Source organism: Globicephala melas, chromosome 1, assembly GCF_963455315.2.
Source record: "Globicephala melas chromosome 1, mGloMel1.2, whole genome shotgun sequence".
Classification (NCBI taxonomy): domain Eukaryota; kingdom Metazoa; phylum Chordata; class Mammalia; order Artiodactyla; family Delphinidae; genus Globicephala; species Globicephala melas.
Window position 1 is genome coordinate 23000717 of NC_083314.1, and position 25850 is coordinate 23026566.

Genomic DNA, 25850 nt, shown 5'->3' on the forward strand with positions numbered 1-25850 from the left:
CTATAAATAATAAGTGCTGGAGCGGGTGTGGAGAAAGGGGTACCCTCAGACACTGTTGGTGAGAATATAAATTGGTACAGCTAGTATGGAGAATGGTATGGAGGTTCCTTAAAAAACTAAAAATAGAGTTACCATTTTGATCCAGCAATCCCACTCCTGGGCATATATCCAGAAAAGATGAAAACTCTAATTCAAAAAGATACATGCACCCCAATGTTCACAGCAGCACTATTTACAACAGCCAAGACATGGAAACAACCTAAATGTCCATCAGCAGATGAATGGATAAAGAAGATGTGGTATAATATAAGAAAAAAACAAAACAGAACAAAACAAGAAGATGTGGTACATACATACAATGGAATATAACTCAGCCATAAAAAAGAATGCAATAATGCCATTTGCAGCAACATGGATGGACCTAGAGATAATCATAAGTGAAGTAAGTCAGACAGATAAAGACAAAGATCATATGATATCACTTAAACATGGAATCTAAAAAAATGATACCAAAAAAAGATTAAAAAATGATATAAATAAACTTATTTACAAAACAGAAACAGACTCACAGACACAGAAAAGGGGACATATAAAGGGTTACCCAAAGGGTTTCCCAAGGGGTGGGGGAAGGATAAATTAGGAATTTGGGATTAATAGATATACACTACCATATATAAAACAGATAAACAGTAAGGACCTACTGTATAGCACAGGGAACTACAGTCAATATCTTGTAATAACCTATAATGGAAAAGAATCTGAAAAAGAATATATATAATTATATATATAATATATATATAAAATTCAGATACATATATATATATATATATGTATCTGAATTACTTTGCTGTACACCTGAAACATTGTAAATCAACTATACTTGAAAAAAAAAATAAGAGTGGCTTTATTGGAAATATACAGCCTCTAAGAAAGCAAATGCAGGAGCACACTAAACTCATCACAATCATCTAATTCTTACCTTTCAGTAAGAAACTCAAATTTTAGGTGAACCTGTTGAACCACCTTCATATATGTAATTATATGTGCCTGATAATGATAACAATAATGATAATTCACAAATAACCCTATAATCTATGTGACTGAACTTGAAGAATCTATAGTTCAATGTAAAGTTTATTTTTTTAATTTTTATTTATTTTTTAAATTGTTTTGGCCACGCCGCATGGCTTGCGGGATCTTAGTTCCCTGACCAGGGATTGAACCTGGGCCCTCGGCAGTGAAAACACGGAGTTTGAACCAGGGAATTCCCAAATATAAAGTTTAAAAAGGAACAAACAAAATTATATACACAGCATAATCATAACTTTGTGAGAAAAAGCATGTATGGTAAAAAAAAAAAAAAAAATTAGGAGGAAGTAAACCAAAATATAGTCTTTGGGGTAGTGGAATTAAAAGAAATTATTTTTCTGGATGTTTCTAAATTTCAGGAGAGCTATAATATAATCATTTGTAATTCAAACAAACAGAAAACCAACAGAATTGATAGCTCACTGTGTATAAAGCACTCTTCAATACTGATGCTGTAAGGAATAGAAATATATATAAAATATGGTTCTGCTACAGGATCTTGGCTTAATTTGGATTTTCTAAAATGTGATGTAACAGTATTAAGCTTCAGATAAGAGTGGAAAAAAAAAAAAAAGACTGGAGGTCACAATCCCCTCAAGGGAAATTCATACAAATTACCTACCTCATAGCAGTACTGTTGAACTTTATGTAAAACTTTGTTTAGGTCCTTGTTCAGTTGTTCAAGCTCTAGAACAATTGTTGCATATCTCCGCTGAAATTCAATGCCAATGGGCATGGAATATGATTTCTGAGAAGAAAAAAAAAAGTCAGATTTTGATAAATTTTTTAACAATGTGATTTCAATTTCTAACAGGACATTGGACTTACTCAAAATAGACTAAAAGTAATTAAAACAGTCTGTACTCAATGTTATACTTCTTAAATGTGATAATGGTATTATTGCTATTTAGGAGATGGTTCTTAGGAGTGTCATGATGCCTGTCATTTACTCTTTTTTTTAAAAAATATATTTATTTATTTATTTTTGGCTGCGTTGGGTCCTTGTTGCTGTGCGCGGGCTTTCTCTAATTGCGGCGAGCAGGGGCTACTCTTTGTTGTGGTGCGCGGGCTTCTCACTGCAGTGGCTTCTCTTGTTGCGGAGCATGGGCTCTAGGCGTGCAGGCTTCAGTAGTTGTGGCATGCAGGCTCAGTAGTTGTGGCACATGGGCTTAGTTGCCCCGCGGCATGTGGGATCTTCCCAGACCAGGGATCAAATCCGTGTCCCCTGCATTGGCAGGTGGATTCTTAACCACTGCGCCACCACGGAAGTCCCTGTCATTTACCTTTTAAAAAACAGAGATCGTGTGTGTGTGTGTGTGTGTGTGTGTCTATATATATATATAGAGAGAGAGAGAGAGAGAGAGAGAGAGAGAGGGAGGGAAAGAGGGTGCATGAGAGAGATTAAATGAAGCAAAATTGTTGAATCTATATATATGTTATATAAATCTTTCAACTTTTTAATAACTTTATCATTTTTAAAAATAAAAAGTTGGTAAAAAATTATATATATTCATTTGAACTGTTCTAGTTACTAAATCTCAATTGATTCTCCACCTGGAATCAATTCAATATAGCACAATGGATAAAAGCATGGGTGCTAGAATCAGATTATATGTTCAAATTCCAACTCCATTATGTACTAGCTGTGTGACCTTAAGCAAGTTCCTTAATTTCTCTGTGCCCCTGTTTCCTCATCTTCAAAATGGGGATACAAGAACATCTACCTAATGAGATTATGGTAAAGATTAAATGAAATAATATATGCCAGTATATTGCCTTCCACATAGAAAATGTTCAGTAAATATTAACTCTTATCATCACTGCTATCATTTCATATTTGCTTCCTACCAGTAAGTGTAAATGGACTTGGATTCCATTTCCTTTCCTCTCTTCATAACACCTCCAATAAACTACACTATCCATTCTGCTCCAGCTACAAATGCTGCAATGAGACGTCTTCAGTCAAGCCAAGTTTAACCACACTTCTTTTTTCAGAGGATTTCTGAGAAAGCAGATCATCACGTACCAGGGAAACAAGTACAGTTAAGAAGGGAAAAGTATACCTAGACTGATAGGGATAAATTACTTACACTAGCACTAAATCACAGTATTGTAATTGTTTAAGCTAACAGAAACCTTAGAGATCATCTTGTTCAGCCTTGTCATTTTACAGATGAGAAAACTGAAGTCCAGGAAAGTTAAATGCTTTGCTTAACAGCACACACTATTAATAATGTACCAGGCACTGTTCTAGTGTTTAACAGAATCTCACTGAATCCTTACAACCATCCCATGAGAAGGGTACTATAATTATTCCCATTTTACATATGGAGGAATCTGACGTCCATGTACCACAGCCAATAAGTGGTAAGCACACTGGATCTGAAGCTAGACTGCATCAGTCAGAATTCCTCTGGCACTTCTCTAAGAGGTGGGTCAAAAAGGATCTTGCTGTGATTTATGTCAGTGTTCTGCCTATGTTTTCCTCTAAGAGTTTGATAGTTTCTGGCCTTACATTTAGGGCTTTAATCCATATTGAGCTTATTTTTGTGTATGGTGTTAGGGAGTGATCTAATCTCATACTTTTACATGTACCTGTCCAGTTTTCCCAGCACCACTTATTGAAGAGGCTGTCCTTTCTCCACTGTATATTCCTGCCTCCTTTATCAAAGATAAGGTGACCATATGTGCGTGGGTTTATCTCTGGGCTTTCTATCCTGTTCCATTGATCTATATTTCTGTTTTTGTGCCAGTACCACTGTCTTGATTACTGTAGCTTTGCAGTATAGAAGTGGAAATAAAAACAAAGATAAACAAATGGGACCTAATGAAACTTAAAAGCTTTTGCACAGCAAAGGAAACCATAAACAAGACCAAAAGACAACCCTCAGAATGGGAGAAAATATTTGAAAATGAAGCAACTGACAAAGGATTAATCTCCAAAATTTACAAGCAGCTCATGCAGCTCAATAACAAAAAACCAAACAACCCAATCCAAAAATGGGCAGAAGACCTAAATAGACATTTCTCCAAAGAAGATATACAGACTGCCAACAAACACATGAAAGAATGCTCAACATCATTAATCATTAGAGAAATGCAAATCAAAACTACAATGAGATATCATCAGAAGTGAGAGAGTGGCATGGACATATATATACTACCAAACGTAAAATAGATAGCTAGTGGGGGACAGCCGCATAGCACAGGGAGATCAGCTCGGTGCTTTGTGACCATCTAGAGGGGTGGGATAGGGAGGGTGGGAGGGACACACAAGAGGGAGGGGATATGGGGATATATGTATACGCATAGCTGATTCACTTTGTTATAAAGCAGAAACTAACACACCATTGTAAAGCAATTATACTCCAATAAAGATGTTAAAAAAAAAAACACAATTCCTCGGCCACTGGGTCTGATGCAGTGAAAGAGAAGGAAGGGAAAGAATGTCAGAAGGAGATTAGGGAAGGGATAAGTCATTTAAAAAATTAATTATTTTGGGGGCTTCCCTGGTGGTGCAGTGGTTGGGAGTCCGCCTGCCGATGCAGGGGACACGGGTTCGTGCCCCGGTCCAGGAAGATCCCACATGCCGCGGAGTGGCTGGGCCCGTGACCCATGGCCGCTGAGCCTGCGCGTTTGGAGCCTGTGCTCCGCGACAGGAGAGGCCACAACAGTGAGAGGCCCGCGTACCACAAAATAAATAAATAAATAAATAAATAAATTTTTTATTTTGTAATTATTTTTTAAGCTGAGGTACAACTGACATACAACATTCTATTAGTTTCATGTGTACAACATAACGATTCTATATTTGTATATATTGCAAAATGATCACTACAATAAGTCAGTTAGCATCCATCACCAGTTACAGAATTTTTTTCTTGTGATGAGAACTTTTAAGATTTACTCTCTTAGCAACTTTCTAATGTGCAGTACAGTATTATTAATAGTTTGGTCTGCAGCTTTCCAGTCACTTTCTCAAGGCATTTTATACACATATATGTATAGCTTTTTTTTGTATTTTTTTTTTCTGTTTTTGTTTTTGTTTTATGGTACGCGGGCCTCTCACTGTTGTGGCCTCTCCCGTTGTGGAGCACAGGCTCTGGACGCGCAGGCTCAGCGGCCATGGCTCACGGGCCCAGCCGCTCCGTAGCATGTGGGATCTTCCGAGACCGGGGCAAGAACTCGTGTCCCCTGCATCGGCGGGCAGACTCTCAACTGCTGCACCACCAGGGAAGCCCTGTATAGCTTTTTATAAAAATGAGATCCTACTATAAATATTATTCCACAATTTGTCCAATTACTTAATGTGTCTTAGAGAGCTTTCCATGTTGATATAGATAGATCTAGCTTGTTGCTTTTAAGAACTACATAGTGTGGGACTTCCCTGGTGGTGCAGTGGTTAAGAGTCCGTCTGCCAATGCATGGGACACGGGTTCGAGCCCTGGTCCAGGAAGATCTCACATGCCATGGAGCAACTAAGCCCGTGTGCCACAACTACTGAGCCTGTGCTCTAGAGCCCGCGAACCGCAACTACTGAACCCGCATGTCACAACTACTGCAGCCTGCGTGCCTAGAGCCTGTGCTCACAACAAAGAGAAGCCACCGCAATGGGAAGCCCGCACACTGCAACAAAGAGTAGCCTCTGTTCGCTGCAACTAGAGAAAGCCCGTGCATAGCAACAAAGACCCAACACAGCCAAAAAATAAATAAATAAATTTATTAAAAAAAAAAAAAAAAAAAAGAACTACATAGTGCTCCAGAAGAATGGCTGTCCCATGATTTATTTAACCACTCCTGTTTAGATGGACATATTGTTTCTACCTTTTTTTTTTTTTTTTTGCTATTACAAGCAATGCTGCAATAAACATTCTTGTATGCACACCTTTGTGCATATACACATGAATGTTCATTTGCAATAACTAAAAACAGTAAACAATCCAAATGTCCATTGACAGATGGATAAACAAATTGTGCTACAGCCATACAAAGAGATACTACTTAGCAATAAAAAGGAACAATATTGTGCGAACTTTGAAACGTGCAACCAAGAGGGTGAATCAAAACTCATTATACTGATTGAAAAGAGCCAGGCAAAAAAAGAGTACATACTGTATGATTCCATTTATATAAAATTCTAGAAAATACAAATGAATTTATAATGATAAAAATTAGATCAGTAGTTGCTGGAGCCTGAAGTAGAGGGAGGGATGGATTACAAAGGGCTTAGGAAATTTGGTGGGGGGAAGGGAGAACATAGAAATATTTGTTATCTAGCTTGTGGTGATGGTTTCATGGACGCATATGTCTATGTATACACACACAAATATATCCCATCAAATTGTACATTTTAAACAGGTATAGTTTATTGTACATCAGTGATACCTCAACAAAATGATAATGGGAAAAAGCTACCCAGATCAAACAACAGAACATTGCTAGCACCCCAGAAGCCCTCCATGTGTCACCTTACAATCAATTCTCTTTCATCTCTCTCCAAAGTAACCATTATCCTGACATCAAACATTATAGTTGAGTTTTTGAACTTTATATAAAATACAATCATACAATATATGCAGTCTTTTGTTACTGGCTTCTTTCGGTTAACATTAAGTTTGTGACATTCATCCACACTGTTGTGTATATCTGTAGTTAGTTCATTCATTGCTGTATATTATACCTTTGTAGAAATATGATATATTCACCCATTCTACTGTTCTATTTGTTGTTGGGCATTTGGCCTGCTTCTAGGTTTTGGCCAATGTGAACAGTGCAGCTATGACATTTTGTACTTTGTTCAATTTTAGTAGATAGATCTAAATAGTTTCCCAAAGTGATGGAATAAGAAAGTTCTGGCTGCTTCATATCTTCACCAATCTTTAATACTGTAGTCTTTGAATATTAGCCACTTCAGAGGGTGTGAGTGGTATCTCACTGCGGTATTAATCTGCATTTCTCTGATTACTACTGAGGTTACTACTTTTCAAAAAATTTTTTGCTAATTTGAATATCCTCTTTTTAAAAATATCTGTTCAATTTTCTTTCCTGTCTTCTATTGGGCTGCATATATTTTTCTTATTGACTTAGAGTTCTTTATATATTCTGGATACAAGCTTTTTATCAATTATATGTGCTGTAAATATTTTCTTCCATTTTGTGGCTTGCCTTTTCTTGTAGTTGTATCTTTTGATGAACAAAGGTTTTTAATTTTAATGTAGTTCAATTTATCAATCTTTTCTTTTACGGTTATTGTTTTCTATATTTTATTTATTTCATTAAAAAAATTCTTATCCCAAGGTCTTAAAAATATTCCCCTATATTATCTCTAGAAGCTTTATAGTTTTGCCTTTCACATTTAGATCTAAAATGCCAGTCGTCTGGCTATGTTATGAGATTTACCCCCTCCCCATACTGATAATCAACTGATCCAGCACCATTATTTCAAAGGCCTTTCTTTCTTCACTGTTCTGCAGAACCACCTTTGTCATAGATCAAGTGTCTGTACACGTGCAAGTCTATTACTGGGCTCTGTATTCTGTTCCATGGTCTTTTTGCCCATGTTGTGCCAGTAGCACACAGTCTTCAATAACTCTAGTTTTGTAATAAGTCTTGATATGCAAGAGTAAGTCATCCTACCTTATTGCAGTTCCACATAAATTTTAGAATCAGCTTGTCAATTTGAATGCACTTACACACACACACACACACACACACACACAGGTGGGATTTTGATTGAGATTACATTCAATCTATGGATAAATTTGGTGGAAATTGACCCCTTTACAAAAGATAGTGTCTGAAATCATGAATATGAATATCTCGCTTTTTATTTAGGTCTTCTTTAATTTCTCTCAACATTTAATAGTTTTCTATATAGAAGTTTAATATATCTTACGCTATATTTATATCAAGGTATGTAGTTTTAAATGGTATTTTTGAAATTTCATTTTATAACTGCTTATTGCTGATATATAGAAACACAACTGCTTAAATAAAAAAACTGACCTTGAATGTAGCAACTTTGCTAAACTCACTTATTAATTCTAATAATTTATCTACAGATTCTTTTACATTTTCTAGGTACACAACCACATTATCTGTGGATAAAACGGTTTTATTTCTTCCTTTCCAATCTTTATAGCTCTTACGTCATTTTCTTGCTTTGTTACACTGGTTAGGCCCTCCTGTGTACTACTGAATAAAACTGCGATAGTAGGCCTCCTTATCTCATTCCCAATCTTAAAGAGAAGGTTTTAACACTCACTAATAAGTATGATATTGGGAATTCCCTGGTGGTGCAGTGGTTAAGAATCTGCCTGCTAATGCAGGGGACACGGGTTCGAGCCCTGGTCCGGGAAGATCCCACGCGCTGCAGAGCAACTAAGCCCATGCACCACAACTTCTGAGCCTGTGCTCTAGAGCTTGCGAGCCATAACTACTGAAGCTCGCGTGCCTAGAGCCCGTGCTCCGCAACAAGAGAAGCCACCGCAACGAGAAGCCTGCACACCACAATGAAGAGTAGCCCCTGCTCGCCACAACTAGAGAAAGCCCGCGAGCAGCAACAAAGACCCAACAGCCAAACAAACAAAAACCCTGTACCTGAATGTTCATAGTCACCTTATTCATAATAGCCAGTGTGGAAGCAATCCAAATGTCCCTCAATGATGAATAAATAAATAAAATGTGGTATATCCATACAATGTAACATTATTTGGTAATAAAAAGAAGTACTGGGAATTCCCTGGTCATCCAGTGGTTAGGACTTCATGCTTCCACTGTCAGGAGCTGGGTTCGATCCCTGGTTAGAGAACTAAGATCCCACCCACAAGCTGCACAGCCAATAAAAAAAAAAAAAGTACTAATACATGTGACAACATGGATGAGCCTTCAAAACATTATGCTATGTAAAAGAATACAGTCACAAATGATCACATTTACATCAAATGTCCAGAATAGGGGGACAGAAATTAGATTAGTGATTGCCTAGGTTTGGGGTGGGGGGTGGTTAGAGGTGAAATGAGAAAAAAATACAGGGTTTCTTTTTTGGGATAATGAAAATGTTTTTAAATTGATTATGATGATGCCTGCACAACCTGTGAACTGAACTGTAAACTAAACACCACGGAACTGTCCACGTACTGTAAATGGGTGAATTGTACGGTATGTGAATAATACCTCAATAAGGCTGTTATTTTAAAAACCTGCCCTTTTAAATAAGTTACTATAATTAAGCGTGGTTTCCTATCAATCCCTCCTATATAATCAGCTAATGTGCTTTAGGTCAGGGGTCCCCAACCCCCAGGCCATGGACCGGTACTGGTCCGTTGCCTGTTAGGAACCAGGCTGCACAGCAGTGGTGAGTGGCAGGCAAGCGAGCCAAGCTTCATCTGTATTTACAGCCGCTCCCTATTGCTCACATTAACGCCTGAGCTCCGCCTCCTGTCAGATCAGTGGCAGTGTTAGATTCTCATAGGAGTGCGAACCCTACTGTGAACTGTGTGCGCAAGGGATCTAGGTTGCACACTGCTTATGAGAATCTAATGCCTGATGATCCGAGGTGGAGCTGAGGTGGTGATGCCAGGGCTGGGGAGCGGCTGCAAATACAGATCATCATTAGCAGAGAGGTTTGACTGCACAGAGACCATAATAAATCAATTGCTTGCAGACTCATATCAAAACCCTATCAGTGAGTGGCAAGTGAAATCAAGCTCAGGGCTCCCATTGAGTCTGCATTATGGTGAGCTGTATAATTATTTAATTATCTATTACAATGTAATAATAATAGAAAAAGTGTACAATAAATGTAACGTGCTTGAATCATCCTGAGACCATCCCCCGCCCCCCACCCCTGGTCCAGGGAAAAACTGTCTTCCACAAAACCAGTCCCTGGTGCCAAAAAGGTTGGGGACCGCTGCTTTAGGTTGTCACATACAGGTTGAATGTGGCACACAAAATGGACTTTTTTTTTTTTTCTTGGATGTATTCTACTTTCAGGACTAGTTAACTAGTAAGGAGATTTCTGCAGAGATGCATAATCTCAAAAATAAAAGAGGACCAACAAACATGATATGACAATTCTGACAACATATTCAGGGCAAGAAAACACCAACTTTCACAGTGGTGGATGGAGAGAGGGAAGGAGTACAGAGAACATAGTACTCAGAGTTTTCCAAAGCCACTAATACATGGTTTTAAAAATGGTTAAGACAGAACTCTCAGGGATATCCCCTTTTCCACTCTTGAATTATTATTAAGGTCCATGTATGACAAGTCAAATTTCCAAAGTGGAAAAGCAATTATTAGAGACTGAGACTGCTAGTTCAATATCTAATAGTGTTGAGGCAATTCAAATCTATTTTAATAAATTCCACATGCACTATTAATTTCTATGTGGATGCTTTGTATATGTATTTTAAAAATATTTTAATAATCCAAAATAGAAAAGGCATATTGAAGTCAATAAGCTTAGACAAACTTTCACTGACTTTAACATACTACGTAATCTGGACAAGAAAAGGTAGTTCAAAGCTTTAACTCTGAATGAACTTGATAAAAACTTCTCAGGTGTATGGCTGAGAAATTTGTCCTTGTTGTATCATAAAAGTGACTAAAGTATTTTAAAATCATTTTCCTCCCTTTGCTTTACAAATTGAAAGTCTGAACATCTAATTTCATATTTTGACAACTGTGGTTGTAGTTTGCTTTTGCTGAGTAAAGTATTAAATAAACAATTAAGTTTTCCAAAATTAAAGGAGACTTTATCAGACCAATGTTCCATTTTTTAAATAAATTCCATCAGAAAATATACTGGACAAAGTAGTATGTCCAGTTCTTTGAGATGAAAAATAGTGAACTACTCAGGTCATTTTGGTAAAAACAGAACAGAAATTAGCTATCAGCTTCAAAATTAAGTTAAATTAATTAAATAAAATTAAATATTTGTTAGGGCAGAGGCTGGGTAGGGATAGGGTAGATAAAATTACTCCTATTCAGTGCTAAAATCACTTGGGATTAACATAAATATTAAATTAGTTCAATGTCACTAACCTGATGTGTCACAGAAAATTAGGAAAAAATGTATACCAAGAAAATCTGTAATCCATAAATCTGAAAGAATTGCTATACTTCTGAAGGTTTTTTAAAATAATAGTTCTGGATATATTAAAAACAAAATCTCCTTACAATACCTGGGAGTCTTCCTTCTGCAAAGAAGGAATTAAACTAACTGAATAATCTGTATTTGTCCCTGAAATACTCTGCAAAATTCCAACTCACAAATAATATACAAAACAGAATAAATAATAGGTATGTTAAGATTAAAGGATATAACTTGATTTTTACTACCTCTACAAGGCTATACATATATTACATCAACATAATAGAAATGGCATAGTCTCTGAAGATACTTTCCACACTTTATTTACTTTTTAAAACTAATCTCAAATCACATACCATATACCTATTTCCTTTTTGATGATTCCACTTAAACTTAAGGGTATGGTTTGTTAAACAAAGCTTATGAACAAAATAATTATCATGTTTATCGCATGTTATACAAAGGAGCTACTCTGAATAGAAATCCATCCTTCTCCACCATTTGTTTTGTTTTGTTTTGTTTTTTTGCGTTACGCGGGCCTCTCACTGTTGTGGCCTCTCCCGTTGCGGAGCACAGGCTCCGGACGCGCAGGCTCAGCGGCCATGGCTCACGGGCCCAGCTGCTCCGCGGCATGTGGGATCTTCCCAGACAGGGGCACGAACCCGTGTCCCCTGCATCGGCAGGCTGACTCTCAAACACTGCGCCACCAGGGAAGCTCCACCATTTGTTTTTAATGAACACAGGTATCAAGTAATCCTGAACATACTTCTGATACTACTAGCAGTTAGCAACTCTTCAAAAATCAACACAATTAGCAACAGCATTCATTTTACCTGCTACCTTAAACAATTTAAATTTCAACTCTTTTGCCAAGGAAGCATGTGATTTAGGCTTTTTCTTCTTTTGGAAACAGTTTTATTCTAAAGCATTCTGATACGTCTTCCCTTGATCTTATCCTGTAAACCTGAATTCCAGGTTTATGTTTAAATGACAGTGCCTGGATATGAGAAAAAAAATAGAGTGGTACATTTTCCTCCTGTTGTCTGAAAACATAATGAGTGTACATGTTTTAAATATTTTATTAGCAATGAATGACCATATCATGTTTACTAGTTGGAATAGTTTTATTAAATGTTTGAGTGTTTTGCACTGTAATAACGAAGACAGTAAGCTGGAGATCCTCTAAAATCAATTGTTGTCTGTTTGTTCTATGGATGTCTGTGGAAGTTTCATATTTTCTTTGGACATCATTAGACCTCCTAGTTCTTGAAGTAATGTTTTAATGCTATATGAATTATGACATTTTGCTTAACACTGGTATGTTCTGTGAATCTACCATCCCAAAGGAAATATTCTATCCATATTAAATTTTCTTGTAAATCTAACTAATGGAGGAGTTTCTGGATATCTAGGTCATTCTAGCTTCCAGGCTTTATATTCTGTTTTCATAATTTGTCTGTGGAGACCATCATCATCTTCGGTGGCTCTAGACTTCAGTTATTTATTTCTGAATGTTAAACTCTCCTTGCATTCCTGGAATAAATCTATTGGCTGTGATGATGTACCTTTTTGTTTTTGTTTTGTTATTGCAGTATGCGGGCCTCTCACTGTTGTGGCCTCTCGAGTTGCGGAGCACAGGCTCCGGACGCGCAGGCTCAGTGGCCATGGCTCACGGGCCCAGCCGCTCCGTGGCATGTGGGATCTTCCCAGACTGGGGCACGAACCCGTGCCCCCTGCATCGGCAGGCGGACTCTCAACCACTGCGCCACCAGGGAAGCCCTGATGTACCTTTTTAAACATACTAACAAATTCCCATTTTTTAATATTTTGTTTAGGATTCTGTCACCTACATTCATGAATGAGATTGGCTAGTAGTTATTCTCTTTTGTCGTATCTTTGTTAAGTTCTGATATCAAATTATTCAAGCATTACAAAATGAATTGGAAAAGCCTCCTTGTTTTTTTCCTATTCTCTAGAAAAAGTTTTTGGAAGTTGATGGTAATGGTAAACACCTGGTTGAATTCATTGGTATGGAAGAATTCATCTGGGGTTGTAGGATCTTTGTGGTCAAGTTTTAAATTACAGATTCATTTATAAGGTAGTGATAGGCTTATTCAGACTTTCTAGTTCTTATTATATCAATGTTAGCAAGTTGTATTTTTCTAGGAATTTGTCTCCATCTCAATTTTCAAACATATTTACAGGTAGCTGTTTATAATATGTATTAGTCTGCTCAGGCTGCTATAACAGAACACCATGGACTGGGTGGCTTAAGTAACAGAAATAAATTTTTTTGTAGTTCTGAAGGCTGTAAGTTCAAGATCAAGGTGCTGGCAGGGATGGCTTCTGATGAGAACTTTCTTCCTGGCTTGTAGATGGCTGTTTTCTCATTGTGCCCTCAGATGGCCTTCCTTCTGTGCACACATGAGAAATCTCTGGTGTCTCTTCCCCTCTGCTTATAAGGACACCAGTCCTATTAATCTGAGCCCCAACCTATGGGCTCATTTAACCCAAATTACCTCCTTACAGGCCCTATCTCTAAATACAGTCATATTGGGCTTAAGGCACCAACTTCTGAATTTGGAGGGGACAAAATTCAATCACACAAAATTCAGTAACACAGTATCCTCTCAAGATCTTATTCATGTCTGTAGGTGATATTGTGATGTCCCCTCTTTCTTTCTTCCATTTTTTTAAAAAAATTAATTAATTTATTTTTGGCTGCGCTGGGTCTTCGTTGCTGTGTGCGGGCATTACTCTAGTTGTGGCGAGCGCGGGCTACTCTTCGTTGTGGTGCGCGGGCTTATCATTGTGGTGGCTTCTCTTGCTGCGGAACATGGGCTCTAGGTGCATGGGCTTCAATAGTTGTGGCTCGCGCGCTCTAGAGCGCAGGCTCAGTAGTCGTGGCGCACGGGCTTAGTTGCTCTGCTGCATGTGGGATCTTCCTGGACCAGGGCTCAAACCCATGTCCCCTGCATTGGCAGGTGGATTCTTAACCACTGCAACACCAGGGAAGTCCACTCCTATTTTAGATTTGTTTTCCTTTTTCTTAAAAAAAATTTATTTATTTATTTTGGGCTGTGTTGGGTCTTTGTTGCTGCATGCGGGCTTTCTCTAGTTGCAGCAAGCGGGCTTTCTCTAGTTGCAGTGAGCGGGGGCTACTCTTCGTTGCGGTGAGCAGGCTTCTCATTGCGGTGGCTTCTCTTGTTGTGGAGCATGGGCTCTAGGCACGTGGGCTTCAGTAGTTGTGGCATGTGGGCTCAGTACTTGTGACTTGTAGGCTCTAGAGCACAGGCTCAGTAGTTGTGGCACACGGGCTTAGCTGCTCTGCGGCATGTGGGATCTTCCCAGACCAGGGATCGAACCCGTGTCCCCTGCATTGGCAGGAGAAATAACCACTGTACCACCAGGGAAGTCCCTAGGTTTGTTTTCTATTTCATTATTTTTCTCTTTGGATTTAATTTATTGTTCTTATTCTAACGTCTTGAGATAGGTGCTTAACTTACTGATTTTCCAGTCTTTCTTCAATTTAAACATGTTTTTTATTCTAAAATAGGCATGGCTGCATACCACGATTTTGATATGTAATTTTCAATACCACTAAATTAAAAACATTTTCTATTTCCTGATAATTCATTCTTTGATCTATGGTTTATTTAGCACTGCATTCTGTAATTTTCAAGCATGAGTTTTTTTCTTGGTATCCTTTTGTTATTAACTTCTAAGCTTATTTGCACTGTGATCAGAGAACTTATTCTGGAGAATTCTAATCATTTTGCAATTTGTTGAAATTTGATTTAGGACCAGCATACAATTAATTTTTTTTTTTTTTTTTTTTTTTTTGTGCTGTACGCGGGCCTCTCACTGTTGTGGCCTCTCCCGTTGTGGAGCACAGGCTCCGGACGTGCAGGCTCAGCGGCCATGGCTCATGCGCCCAGCCACTCCACGGCATGTGGGATCTTCCTGGACCGGGGCACGAACCCGCGTCCCCTGCATCGGCAGGCGGACTCTCAACCACTGCGCCACAAGGGAAGCCCTACAATTAATTTTTGTAAATATTCCATGTGGGCTTGAAAATAATAGGTATCCTGAAGTTGGCAGGTATAATTGTCTATATATGCTAATGAGATCAAGTTTGTTAACTGTGTTTTTCAAGTCTATGTTCTTTTTAAAAAATTTTTATTTATTTATTTTATTTTTGGCTATGTTGGGTCTTCGTTGCTGTGTGCGGGCTTTCTCTAGTTGTGGTGAATGGGGGTTACTCTTTGTTGTGGTGCGCAGGCTTCTCACTGTGGTGGCTTCTGTTTTTGCAGAGCACAGGCTCTAGGCACACGGGCCTCAGTAGTTGTGGCACGCAGGCTCAGTCGCTGTGGCACATGGGCTTAGTTGCTCCGCAGCATGTGACATGTAATATTCCAAGTAATATTCCATTGTGCATGTGTGCGCGCCAAGTAATATTCCATTGTGCGTGTGTGTGCGCACGCGCACGTATATGTGTACACACATACATACAGACTACATCTTCTTTATCCATTCATCTGTTGATGGACACTTAGGTTGCTTCTGTATCTTGGCTAGTGCAAATAATGCTGCTATGAACATTGGAATGCATGTATCTTTTTGAATTACTGTTTTTGTTTTCTTCGAATATATAACCAGGAGTGGAATTGCTGGATCATATGGTAGGAGTTGGGTTTTATTTTTCCTCCAGTCTGGCAATCTTTGCCTTTTATTCAGGAAATTTAGTCTACTTATACTCAATACTATTTATCAATATATTTAGACTTAAATCTACCATCTTACTACTTTCCTTCTATAGGTCCCACCTGTTGGGTGTCATTTTTTTCTTTCTTTCCTTGCCTTCTCTTAGACTGAATGAACATTTTATTGTTCCATTCCCTCACCCACCTTCCCCTGATTAGTTTGGTAGTTATTCAACTTTTACTATTATTTTAATAGGTACCTTAGAGATTAAAATGTACATCCTTGATTTATCAAAGTCTATGTGTATACACACCCCTTACTCTGACCAAAAGACAACTGTTGTACTTTTAAACCTTTATATTTTAAATGCCACAAGATACTATTTTATCATTTTATATGGTGTCACTTAGACTAATCTACATATTTATCCTTTTTGTTGTTTTTCATTCCTTTTTGAAACTTCAAGTATCTTAAAAAAATAAGTTTTTCTTTCCTGCTTGAAGAAAACCTTTATTATTTTCTTAAGTATAGGTATTCTGGTAACAAATTCTATAATTTGTCTGCAAATATCCTTATATTAACTTTACCCTTAAAGGAATTTTCACTGGATATAGAACTAGGTTGGCAGTAATTTTGTTTCTGCCCTATAAAGATGTCATTCCATTCTCTTCCATCCTCTGTGGTTTCTATGGAGAAGTCACCTGTCAAACAAATTGTTACTCTTTTGAAGGTACTTCCTCTCTTCCATTCTACTCTGGGTACTTTAAATGCTTTTCACTTTGTGTTTAGTTTTCAGCAGTTTTACGATGATGTGTCTAGGAGTCATTACCTTTTTATTTATCCCATTAGGATTCATGGGGGTTCTTGAATTTGTGGCCTGTTGTCTTTCAACAGTTTTGGAATGTTCTCAGCTCTTAAAATATTCCTTCTGTCCCATTCTCTTCTCCTTCTGTTACTCTAGTAGACATATTAGACTCCCCACTATATCCCTTATTTATCTTATCCTCTCTTCTGAATTTTCTATCCATCTTTCTCTCCTTGCTTAAGTCTGGATATTTTCTTCTGATCTGTTTTCAATTACTAGTTCTCTCTTCAGCTGTTCCTAATCTGCTGTGGTTATATCTACCAACTGAGTTTTTTTTTTTTTTTTTTTTTAAGATGCTGGGGGTAGGAGTTTAGTACTTTATTTATTTATTTTTGCTGTGTTGGGTCTTCGTTTCTGTGAGAGGGCTTTCTCTAGTTGCGGCAAGCGGGGGCCACTATTCATCACAGTGCGCGGGCCTCTATCGCCACCTCTCTTGTTGCGGAGCACAGGCTCCAGATGCGCAGGCTCAGTAGTTGTGGCTCACGGGCCTAGTTGCTCCGCGGCATGTGGGATCCTCCCAGACCAGGGCTCAAACCCGTGTCAACTGCACTAGCAGGCAGATTCTCAACCACTGAGCCACCAGGGAAGCCCCAACTGAGTTCTTAATTTTGATTATTGTAGTTTATATCTAGAGTTTCATTTGGTCCTTTTTGTTGTTGTTGTTTCCAGTTCTCTTCTAAAATTCTCCATTTTTGTCTCATCTCTTTAAACAGAACAAGCATTTAAAATCTATGTCTAAAAATACCAATCTCTGTAATTTGCCCACTGTTCATATTTTCTTTTGATTTTTGTTAGGGTTATCTTGTCTCCTATTGTGTCTGGGATTTAAAATTGAGCATTAGACACTGTATGTTAAAAACTGTAGAAATAATTTCAGGTCTAGTATGATATTATATTCCTCTAAGAGGATTTATATTTACTTCTAGTGGGCTGCTTGGGGTCCTAGTGTTCCATAATCATCTTAATTCAATTTCAAAAGTAAGATTATTTGAAGCTGGGCCAGTGTAAACTTTTGGGGTTCCAACCCAGAACATGGAAGGTTCACCAGCTTCCCTCAACCCTTGCTAGTTCTCTGGACTCTAATTTTTGTCCTCCCCACCCTTGTAAGACTTTTGAGAACACCACTCAGTTTCTCAGCCACCTTCTCTGCAACTTGCAAGAAGCCCCTAAGGAAAAAGGAATCCTAAATGACAGGTCCCCCCTTCTGAGTTTACTTCTTTTCCTAGATTCTATCCCTATAATTCTTTAATACCTTATTAATGCTCCAGTTTCTTCAAACAGCTTATTTTCATATTTTATTACAGAGGAAATAGCTATTCTCAACTATCTGGATTAGGAAGACTAATCCAAATTATCTAGTCTACCATTATCAAAAGCAGAAGCAGCATTAACTTTTCCCAAGCAGTGTGTTGAAATTCTTTAGAGAAGTGTCTGTTACTTTCTCTCCCTTTAACTTGGGTAAATACCACATTTACATTCTGTCATTGGGATGAAGAGGGGAATGTGGAAAGAGAAATGGAATGAATTCATTTTAAAGTACTGCATCTCACTTTTGAATTCCTCTATCATATTTGCAACTATTGGCCTGGAGTCTCTTCAGGGTTCCAACATGCAGACTCTTTTAGCCAAGGTTTTTATTTCATCCAACAACATATAAGAAAAATTTTAAAAATCTTTCAGACATTGTTAAGCAGTCTGTTTCCATGTATTCTATCTACTTTTTTTTGTACTTCTTATTTTGCATGGAATTGTAAGGGATAGGAAGAAAACACATGTTCAGTCTACCATCCTAAATCAGAAGTACAATTACATCTTTAAAATGCTCATACATTTTGACCCTGCCATTGTACTTTCTAAGAATTTATCTATTTTTAATTTTTAAATTTTATTTTATTTTTTTATACAGCAGGTTCTTATTAGTCATCAATTTTATACATATCAGTGTATATATGTCCATCCCAATCACCCAATTCATCACATCACCACCACCACCACCCCGCTGCTTTCCCCCCTTGGTGTCCATACGTTTGTTCTCTACATCTGTGTCTCAATTTCTGCCCTGCAAACTGTTTCATCTGTACCATTTTTCTAGGTTCCACATATATGCATTAATATATGATATTTGTTTTTCTCTTTCTGACTTACTTCACTCTGTATGACAGTCTCTACATCCACCCACATATGAACAATGACCCAATTTCATTCCTTTTTATGGCTGAGTAATATTCCATTGTAAATACATACCACACCTTCTTTCTCCATTCATCTGTCAATGGGCATTTAGGTTGCTTCCATGACCTGGCTATAGTAAATAGTGCTGCAATGAACACTGAGATGCATGTGTTTTTTTGAATTATGGTTTTCTCTGGGTATATGTCCAGTAGTGGGATTGCTGGATCATATGATAATTCTATTTTTAGTTCTTTAAGGAACCTCCATACTGTTCTCCATAGTGGCTGTATCAATTTACATTCCCACCAACAGTGCAAGAGGGTTCCCTTTTCTCCACACCCTCTCCAGCATTTGTTGTTTGTAGATTTTCTGATGATGCCCATTCTAACTGGTGTGAGGTGATACCTCATTGTAGTTTTGATTTGCATTTCTCTAATAATTAGTGATGTTGAGCAGCTTTTCATGGGCTTTGTGGCCATCTGTAGGTCTTCTTTGGAGAAATGTCTATTTAGGTCTTCTGCCCATTTTTGGATTGGGTTGTTTTTTTAATATTGAGATGCATGAGCTGTTTATATATTTTGGGGATTAATCCTTTGTCCGTTGATTCGTTTGCAAATATTTTCTCCCATTCTGAGGGTTGTCTTTTCGTCTTGTTTATGGTTTCCTTTGCTGTGACAAAACCGTTTAAGTTTCATTAGGTCCCATTTGTTTATTTTTGTTTTTATTTCCATTACTCTAGGAGGTGGATCAAAAAAGATCTTGCTGTGATTTATGTCAAAGAGTGCTCTTCCTATGTTTTCCTCTAAGAGTTTTATAGTGTCTGGTCTTACATTTAGGTCTCTAATCCATTTTGAGTTTATTTTTGTGTATGGTGTTAGGGAGCATTCTAATTTCATTCTTTTACATGTAGCCATCCACTTTTCCCAGCACCACTTATTGAAGAGACTGTCTCTTCTCCACTGTAGTTCCTTGACTCCTTTCTCATAGATTAGTTGACCATAGGGGTGTGGGTTTATCTCTGGGCTTTCTATCTTGTTCCATTGATCTATATTTCTGTTTTTGTGCCAGTACCATATTGTCTCGATTACTGTAGCTTTGTAGTATAGTCTGAAGCCAGGGAGTCTGATTCCTCCAGCTCCGTTTTTTCCCCTGAAGACTGCTTTGGCTATTTGGGGTATTCTGTGTTTCCATACAAATTTTAAGATTTTTTGTTGTAGTTCCGTAAAAAATGCCATTGGTAATTTGATAGGGATTGCATCGAATCTGTAGATTGCTTTGGGTAGTAGAGTCATTTTCACAGTATTGATTCTTCCAATCCAAGAACATGGTATATCTCTCCATCTGTTGGTATCATTTTTAATTTCTTTCATCAGTGTCTTATAGTTTTCTAATACAGGTCTTTTGTCTCCCTAGGTAGGTTTATTCCTAGGTATTTTATTCTTTCTGTTGCAGTGATAAATGGGAGTGTTTCCTTAATTTCTCTTTCAGATTTTTCATCATTAGTGTATAGGAATGTAAGAGATTTCTGTGCAGTAATTTTGTATCCTGCAACTTTACCAAATTCATTGATTAGCTCTAGTAGTTTTCTGGTGGCATCTTTAGGATTCTCCATGTATAGTATCATGTCATCTGCAAACTGACAGTTTTACTTCTTCTTTTCCAATTTGTATTCCTTTTATTTCTTTTTTTTCTCTGATTGCCAAGGTTAGGACTTCCAAAACTATGTTGAATAATAGTGGTGAGAGTGGACATCCTTGTCTTGTTCCTGATCTTAGAGAAATGCTTTCAGTTTTTCACCTTTGAGAATGATGTTTGCTGTGGGTTTGTCATATATGGTCTTTATCATGTTGAGGTAGGTTCCCTCTGTGCCCACTTTCTGGAGAGTTTTTGTCATAAATGGGTGTTGAATTTTGTCAAAAGCTTTTTCTGCATCTATTGAGATGATCATATGATTTTTATTCTTCAGTGTGTTAATATGGTGTATCACATTGATTGATCTGTGTATATTGAAGAATCCTTGCATCCCCGGGATAAATCCCACTTGATCATGGTGTATGATCCTTTTAATGTGCTGTTGGATTCTGTTTGATAGTATTTTGTTGAGGATTTTTGCATCTATATTCATCAGTGATATTGGTCTGTAATTTTCTTTTTTTGTAGTATCTTGGTCTGGTTTTGGTATCAGGGTGGTGGTGGCCTCACAGAATGAGTTTGGGAGTGTTCCTTCCTCTGCAATTTTTTGGAAGAGTTTGAGAAGGATGGGTGTTAGCTCTTCTCTAAATGTTTGAGAGAATTCACCTGTGAAGCCATCTGGTCCTGGACTTTTGTTTGTTGGAAGATTTTTAATCACAGTTTCAATTTCATTACTTGTAATTGGTCTGTTCATATTTTCTATTTCTTCCTGGTTCAGTCTTGGAAGGTTATACCTTTCTAAAAATTTGTCCATTTCTTCCAGGTTGCCCATTTTATTGTCATAGAGTCGCTTGCAGTAGTATCTTAGGATGCTTTGTATTTCTGCAGTGTCTGTTGTAACTTCTCCTTTTTCATTTCTAATTTTATTGATTTGAGTCCTCTCCCTCTTTTTCTTGATGAGTCTGGCTAATGGTTTATCAATTTTGTTTATCTTCTCAAAGAACCAGCTTTTAGTTTTATTGATCTTTACTACTGTTTTCTTTGTTTCTGTTTCATTTATTTCTGCTCTGATCTTTATGATTTCTTTCCTTCTGCTAACTTTGGGTTTTGTTTGGTCTTCTTTCTCTAGTTCCTTTAGGTGTAAGGTTAGATTGTTTATTTGAGATTTTTCTTGTTTCTTGAGGTAGGCTTGTATAGCTATAAACTTCCCTCTTAGAACTGCTTTTGCTGCATCCCATAGGCTTTGGATCATCGTGTTTTCATTGTCATTTGTCTCTAGGTATTCTTTGATTTCCTCTTTGATTTCTTCAGTGACCTCTTGGTTTAGTAACATATTGTTTATCCTCCATGTATTTGTGTTTTTTACGTGTTTTCCCCTGTAATTGATTTCTGATCTCATAGCGTTGTGTTCAGAAAAGATGCTTGATATGATTTCAATTTTCTTAAATTTACTGAGGCTTGATTTGTGACCCAAGATGTGATCTATCCTGGAGAATGCTCTGTGCGCACTTGAGAAGAAAGTGTAATCTGCTGTCTTTGAATGGAATGTCCTATAAATATCAATTAAATCTATCTGGTCTATTGTGTCACTTAAAGCTTCTGTTTCCTTATTTATTTTCATTTTGGATGATCTGTCCATTGGTGTTAAGTGAGGTGTTAAAGTCTCCCACTATTATTGTGTTACTGTCGATTTCCTCTTTTATAGCGGTTAGCAGTTGCCTTATGTATTGAGGTGCTCCTATGTTGTGTGCATATATATTTATAATTGTTATATCTTCTTCTTGGATTGATCCCTTGATCATTATGTAGTGTCTTTCCTTGTCTCTTGTAACATTCTTTATTTTAAAGTCTATTTTATCTGATATGAGTATAGCTACTCCAGCTTTCTTTTGATTTCCATTTGCATGGAATATCTTTTTCCATACCCTCACTTTCAGTTTGTATGTGTGCCTAGGTCTGAAGTGGGTCTCTTGTACACAGCATATATATGGGTCTTGTTTTTGTATCCATTCAGCAAGCCTGTGTCTTTTGGTTGGAGCATTTAATCCATTCACGTTTGAGATAATTATACATACGTATGTTCCTATGACCATTTTCTTAATTGTTCTGGGTTTGTTTTTGTAGGTCCTTTTCTTCTCTTGTGTTTCCCACTTAGAGAAGTTCCTTTAGCATTTGTTGTAGACCTGGTTTGGTGGTGCTGAATCCTCTTAGCTTTTGCTTGTCTGTAAAGCTTTAGATTTCTCCATCGAATCTGAATGAGATCCTTGCATGCATGGTAGAGTAATCTTGGTTGTAGGTTCTTCCTTTTCATTACTTTAAGTATACCATGCCACTCCCTTCTGGCTTGTAGAGTTTCTGCTGAGAAAGCAGCTGTTAACCTTATGGGAGTTCCCTTGTATGTTATTTGTCATTTTTCCCTTGCTGCTTTCCATAATTTTTCTTTGTCTTTAACTTTTGCCAATTTGATTACTATGTGTCTCGGTGTGTTTCTCCTTGGGTTTATCCTGTATGGGACTCTCTGTGCTTCCCAGACTTCGGTGGCTATTTCCTTTCCCTTGTTAGGGAAGTTTTCGACTATAATCTCTTCAAGTATTTTCTCTGGTCCTTTCTCTCTCTCTTCTCCTTCTGGGACCCCTATAATGCAAATATTGGTGCATTTAATGTTGTCCCAGAGGTCTCTTAGGCTGTCTTCATTTCTCTTCATTCTTTGTTCTTTATTCTGTTCTGCAGCAGTGAATTCCACCATTCTATCTTCCAGGTCACTTATCCGTTCTTCTGCCTCAGTTATTCTGCTGTTGATTCCTTCTAGTGTAGTTTTCATTTCAGTTATTGTATTGTTCATCTCTGTTTGTTTGTTCTTTAATTCTTCCAGGTCTTCGTTAAACATTTCTTGCATCTTCTCTATCTTTGCCGCCATTCTTTTTCCGAGGTCCTGGATCCTCTTCACTGTCATTATTCTGAATTCTTTTTCTGGAAGGTTGCCTATCTCCACTTCATTGAGTTGTTTTTCTGGGGTTTTAGCTTGTTCCTTCATCTGGTACATAGCCCTCTGCCTTTTCATCTTGTCTATCTTTCTGTGAATGTGGTTTTTGTTCCACAGGCTACAGGACTGTAGTTCTTCTTGCTTCTGCTCTCTGCCCTCTGGTGGATGAGGCTATCTAAGAGGCTTGTGCAAGTTTCCTGATGGGAGGGACTGGTGGTGGGTAGATCTGACTCCATGAATTTATCTTACAAATAGACACAAACAAATGCACAAAACTATATAGACAAGGACATTTACTGTAGCAGTATTTTAGTATAATCATGGAAATAAATATCAGTTAATAGATTATTTAAATTATGGTATAATACAGAAATTTTAAGAGACTGAGGTAAGTTAATATATAATGATATAATTTCATTTTTGTTAGAAAATAATTTTCAAAGCAACTCGGAAACAGACTCTGACCTGTCAGGGTGGCAATGGCCACTGAGCAGGGAGGAAGTTCTGCCTCGCACTCTGCATGCAGGCTTTAGCTCCTCCAACAGCAGTCACACTTCCTATCAAGGTGACAGTGGCCAGTACACCCTCAGGAAAGATGTGGCTGTCATCCACATAAAATTTAGCCTTCAAACCAAAGACACTGGGCACATGCAGTCTACAAAGGGACACTCCCACATAAAAACACCCCTTCAAGACCACAATAGATAACCGTTTCACCCAAATTCACAGAGACAGAGAAAGTAAAATGAAAAGGCAAAGGAACTACTCTCAATTGAAAAAGCAAGAGAAAACCCCTGAAAAAAAAAATAATAAAACAGAGATAATCAGTCTATCAGACAATGAACTAAACAATTTGGTAATATGGGAATTCCCTGGCGGTCCAGTGGTTAGAACTTGGCGTTCTCACTGCCAGGGGCCCAGGTTCGATCCCTGGTAAGGGAACTAAGATTCTGCAAGAATGGGATCTTAGTTTGTGTGGTGTGGCCAAAAAAAAAAAAAAAATTTGGTAATAAAAATGCTAACTGAATTAAGAGAAATGATCTATAAGCACAGATCATTTTAACAAGGAACTAGGAACTATAAATAAGACCCAATCAAAGATAGGTCATTCAATTCCTGAGATAAAAGCACTCTAGAAGCAATGAATAGCAGACTAAATGACAGAAGAACACATAAGTGATCTGGAAGACAGAATAATGGAAATCACCCAATCAGAACAGCAGACAGAAAGACAAATGAAAATAAACAAACCAAAAAACAAACAAACAAACAACAAAAAAAAACAAAAGCAACATGTGAGATCTTTGGGATAATATAAAACGTGCCAACATTCACATTATGGGGTTTTCAGAAGGAGAAGATAGAGAGAAACTGTATTTAAGAAATTACGGCTGGAAATTTCCCAAATCTAAAGAAGTAAACAGATATCCAGGTACAGGAAGCACATAGGGCCCCAAACGAGGTGAACCCGAACAGACCCACACCAAAACATGTCATAATTAAAATGGCAAAAGTTAAAGATAAATAGAAAATTCTAAAGGCAGCAAGAGAAAAACAGAGTCATATATAAGGGAATGTCTAAAAGCCTATCAACTGATTTCTCTGCAGAAATTCTGAAGGCCAGAAGGGAGTGGCATGATATATTCAGTCCTAACAGGGAAAACCCTGCAACCTAGGACACTCTACCCAGCAAGATTATCATTTAGAATAGAAGGAGAGATAAAGAACTTCTCAGACAAGCAAAAACTAAAAGAATTCACCATTACTAAACCTAGCCCAAAAGAAATGTTGGAGGGTCTTCTCTAAATGGAAAAGAAGTTAACAGTCTATAGGAAAGGGGAAATCCCAATAGAAAAGGCAAATAGTAAGGATTGAAGATCACTTAAATAAGACAGTATCTAGATTAAAAAAAAAGAAATTATAAAAGCAACTATAACTACAATAAACAGTAAAGGGATAAGCATGAATGTAAAATATGACATCAAAAAACAACATATGAAGGGGAATTCCCTGGTGGTCCAGTGGTTAGGACTCAGTGCTCTCACTGCCAGGGCCCCAGGTTTGATCCCTGGTCAGGGTACTAAGATCCCACAACCCGTGCAGTGTGTGTGTGGGGGAAAAATATATATATATGATATATATATATATATATGTATATGAAGGAGGGGAGTGAAAACTGTAGAACTTTTCAGAATGTGTTTGAACTTAAATGTTTATCAGTTTAAAGCAAGTAGACATAATTATAGGTCAACATATATGAACCCCATTGTAACTACAAATCAAAAACCTACAGTAGATTCACAAAAACC

The 25850-nt window shown here is 37.6% G+C and overlaps 1 protein-coding gene across 1 annotated transcript in view; it reads right to left on the reverse strand.

Annotated features, from left to right (window-relative positions):
• Positions 1-25850, reverse strand: part of LIN9 (lin-9 DREAM MuvB core complex component) — a 109729-nt gene that overhangs the window by 5449 nt on the left and 78430 nt on the right. The window contains exon 12 of the mRNA XM_030868465.2: positions 1712-1837. Coding sequence (XP_030724325.1) covers positions 1712-1837 — 126 coding nt within the window. The remainder of the gene's footprint in view (positions 1-1711; positions 1838-25850) is intronic.